Source organism: Lycium ferocissimum, chromosome 2 (assembly GCF_029784015.1).
Source record: "Lycium ferocissimum isolate CSIRO_LF1 chromosome 2, AGI_CSIRO_Lferr_CH_V1, whole genome shotgun sequence".
NCBI lineage: Eukaryota > Viridiplantae > Streptophyta > Magnoliopsida > Solanales > Solanaceae > Lycium > Lycium ferocissimum.
In genome coordinates, this window is record NC_081343.1 from 29,790,148 (window position 1) to 29,794,153 (window position 4,006).

Below are 4,006 nucleotides of genomic sequence, written 5' to 3' on the forward strand. Positions count from 1 at the left end.
TGGAAGTTGGAATACGTGATTAAAGATTCACGATTTGCATACTTACTAATTTTCTTCGCCACCTTGATTAAAACCATCACCGACTAATCCCATTCCATTTAGATACTGACCAAAAAGCTTTGGCCAGAGAGAGCATTCAAAGGAGATAGAATTATGCACACAGGCCAAATTGCGAAATTGTGGTCATCCAAACAGTTCTAGAGAAAGCACCGTGTCATAGGGATACATCCATACATAGATTAGTCCAGAAAGCTCGTATATGTTGCTAAGTTAAAATGTTCAAATGTTCACCAAAAACCTTTTCTAGCACAAGACGCCCATAAACACGAGACATCAATACAGAATACCACTTAGTGGAAGTAGTGAACACTATGATAGCTCAATTTACAGGTAACTAATAGTCTATAATGACTGAACTCGAAAAAACACATGCTCACCATTAAATACACAGGTTTCCTTGAAAATTGGGACAAGTGAAGAAACAGAATTAAGGAAACCACAAGCAAGTATGAAATTATATAACCTTGTCATAATTTATGGGGCAGCTACAGATCCCTCCTGCACATCGGGCAAGAGCCATGTCTCAACAACCATGTATCGATGCACGGTAAGTGAAACATGTGATGACATTGTGGCAAACATCTAACAGTTTCTCCCAGTTGAAAATCCTGTATGTATGCATCCAAATAGCGAAAAGGATTCAGGATCAACAAGTAATGTAATATCAGGAGGAGGAACAGCAAACAAAAGGTGTAAATGTAATTCACCTGAAGGCAGACGGAACAAGAGACTCTCTCTCCAGAATCATCCAAGTTATTAACTTTTGTAATTACAATCTTGGGGATCTTTTCAACAGAATCTCCATGCATGCCTTTAGCCCCACCAGTATCAAAAATGTTAGGGATCTCGTCATATGCAAGTTCAACAGCTCCCATCTGATCAACAAGAAAGAGTCAGACAACGAAGGGAAAGTAAGTTGCTGGCAATTTTTTAGCGACTTATGACATACCTGACTCTGGACTGCACTTAGCATTGCTGGACCAATCCGCTCACGTACCAATCGACCACTTAACAGGCTTGTGAGTACATCAATCTGTTTAGTTTAAAAGTTTCATCAGTCAAGGATATACCTAAAAGCCACAAAAAAATAGATCTTAAGATTGTAATAACACTCTCTCTCCCGCTAACTCAGTTGGTGTGGGTGAAATTCTACAAGATGAGTGTCATATAAATGTGGATTTTAAAATAGCACACATAGAGGAGTAGATGAAAGGTCGCTTGAAATATTTTGGGACCTAAAACCACATAAACGGGAGTTGTCTCTAGAGATCTACAATCTCTGCATCCATATAGACTAAGTGAAGAACATAACAGAATGGAAGCAAAAGTACTAGTTGGGATTTAACATTTAGTCAGATTGGTACACTTACATTAGGTCCATATTTGCAAAGAATTCCTCAAGATTATCTAGAGATTTAAATGCCAAGTATACGGATAGATGTGATCTATAAAGAATTTAAAGTGTCAACGAACTTTTGTTTGTCTTATAGGACAAATTCTTGAATTGGAATGAAAGCGGTCCAATTAAAGTTGAATGGATATAAATTATTTGTATAGCTGATCTCAACTAGTCCGGTATCTAAGGTATAGGAAGTTGTTGGTTTCAGCGTAAATTAAACCTAATATTGGATCAGGACATGATTTGTCCATCTATTATTATCCCAAATACTGAAGTTATAATATTACAGAACCAACTGAAGAATGTATATTGCTTACCAAGTAAAGAAGACATCTAATTCCAGATTCATCCGACTGCCATAGTAACAGAGATGACTCAAAGACTTCAAGAGAGAAAACAGCCCCAGAGATGGCACCAACTGCAGCACCTCTGACAAATCCACTCTCCGTCTCTTGGCCAATCAAAGCTCCAGTCAATGCTCCTAACAATGTGCCCACTTCAAGGAACCAATCGATTTCCGATTAGTTCCAGCTTTCCAACAAGCAGGGAAAGATAAACCCCAAATATTTGAATTTAAAGCAGCCCCTAATAGACATTTAGAACTCAATTACCTGTTGATCAATCATTCAATCAATTCATCTCAATCTTAAATGGAGTTGGGGTGGTTATGTGAATGCCTACAACCTTTTTAGCTCGATTGGGGTATCAAACCCCTTGTTCATTTACTTCTAAGCCAATGTGCCAATGTAGCGCGCCTAGGAGAGTTCGTCCCAACCAATTCATGCAAATTAGTATAAGCCTAGGAGAATCCGTCCCAACCTCCTTTAATTTTACAAATTAGTCTCAATAAGCCGTAAAACCTCAGGCATGTTCTAACTGAGGATGACATGTATAATTAAAGGAGATGAGATATTTTAAGTGATTAGCTAGGACATTTGAGAACGCGCACAAAAAAAAAAATCAAATTTGAACCGTAAGTGTCTAAGAGTATCAAGAGTCTACAACATTTGGAAGGTGGCTTGGGAAGATTTGGAGAAGACATCTCGAAGTGGCTGAACATTTTATCATGTGTTTGATCAATTGGAACAAGCTGTTGCTGGCAAGTTTGAGGGGCTGTTGTTGTATTAAGCCTAAAATCTTTTCCATAGTTTGGAGATCAAAAGATACAATGGTAACACTATGCATAGAAACGCCAAAAAAATTCCTTTATTAAAATTCATTTTGTGTGAATCCCCCTATTAAGAACAAGCACCCTGAATTATCATAGCCGCAGATAGTCAACAAGGCAAACACAAACCCCTAATCACACATGTGTAAATCCCCCATTACAAAGCATACATAACATCAAGAATTATAAGCCATCAAAGCAGCAAAGCAATACCAACCTAATGCAAAGAAGAAGGTGAAGAATGCAGAGAAGAGAGTGCCAATGATTGCAGATACCGCAAAGCTGAAGAAATCTTTGGCTCTATCTACCAAATCCCGAACGCCAAACGAACAAATAGATGAGGAAAGAGGCAAAGCACGAGATGGGTATGCGTATAATTCCATCTCCATTGATTCTTTGAACAAAAGGCTTGTCTATGTCTATATTTGCGCAACTCCTATTGTATATCTTGTGAAGAGAAGAAGGTGTCTATGCTTATTTGGTTTAGAGAAGGTCAAAAGAAGATCATACAAGAGAAAAACTCGCATTTATAGCCTTTTTTTTTCTTACGTTTGGAGAAAGAACAAGGAAGGAGAAAAAAGGGCTTTTTTTTTTTTATCGAATGAATTGTATATATGTGGCTTGTTTTTTCAGAAATTTCACAGGCGAGAGAGAAAGTGGAGCTAGTCTTTGTTTGGAGAAAAAAGAAAGAAAAAGAAGTTTTGATGTTTGCTTGAGAGTTTAAATGATCCACAAATTGGAATCACTTGCCGAGCTTTAGATGATCACTAGTTTTTCTCCTTTGTGAGTCACAGAAAGGGGAAGGAAAAAAAAAGTCAGAGAAAAGGTATGAGACGGTGGATTTTCGTTATATATGGAGTACGAGTAATTCTTTTCTCTAATCAAGATTTTCGTCTAAAAAATAATATTTCTTTCTATATTTACTAAGTTAACTTAAACATGTAAGTATAAAACCATAAGATTGAAAGAGCATTTTAATACATTATACCTATTTTTAATTTAGGATCACGAGATTCAAAAATTTATTTTTTTTTCTTAAATTTCTTATATAATTAAGATAAAACACTTAAATTGGGACGAAGGACTACAATATTTGGTTAAAGTCATAAAAAGGTATTTGAAGTTAAACTTAGAAAAAAATATTTTGACATTTTCACTTTTTTGGGGGATTTTTTTTTTTTAAATTCAATACTTCTCAAATTAATATATATTTCGTGTGCAAATGCAGAAATATAGGATCAGACTGCATACAATAAACTTTTATGGTCCGATACATCTTCAAACCTCTTTGCAAAGAAATTTTACAAGGCTGCTGATCGCTCTTTTTATTAAGATTTGGAAATAGTAAAATAATACTTGATGTCCCTTGAATACAGCCT

The 4,006-nt window shown here is 36.1% G+C and overlaps 1 protein-coding gene across 2 annotated transcripts; it reads right to left on the minus strand.

Moving 5' to 3' along the window:
• Positions 1-217: 217 nt before the first annotated feature.
• LOC132034648 (NEP1-interacting protein-like 1) lies at positions 218-3,446 on the minus strand. Of its 2 annotated transcripts, XM_059425035.1 has the most exons (5): positions 2,845-3,440; positions 1,777-1,955; positions 1,010-1,093; positions 768-935; positions 218-668 (listed from the first exon to the last, which is right to left on the minus strand). In XM_059425035.1, the coding sequence occupies exons 1-5, from the start codon at positions 3,014-3,016 to the stop codon at positions 546-548; spliced, it is 726 nt and encodes a 241-aa protein (XP_059281018.1). In that variant the 5' UTR covers positions 3,017-3,440; the 3' UTR covers positions 218-545. The 2 variants fall into 2 exon arrangements, with proteins under 2 accessions (XP_059281018.1, XP_059281015.1); XM_059425032.1 differs by having other exon boundaries at positions 218-935; positions 2,845-3,446.
• Between the last annotated feature and the right edge of the window lie 560 nt (positions 3,447-4,006).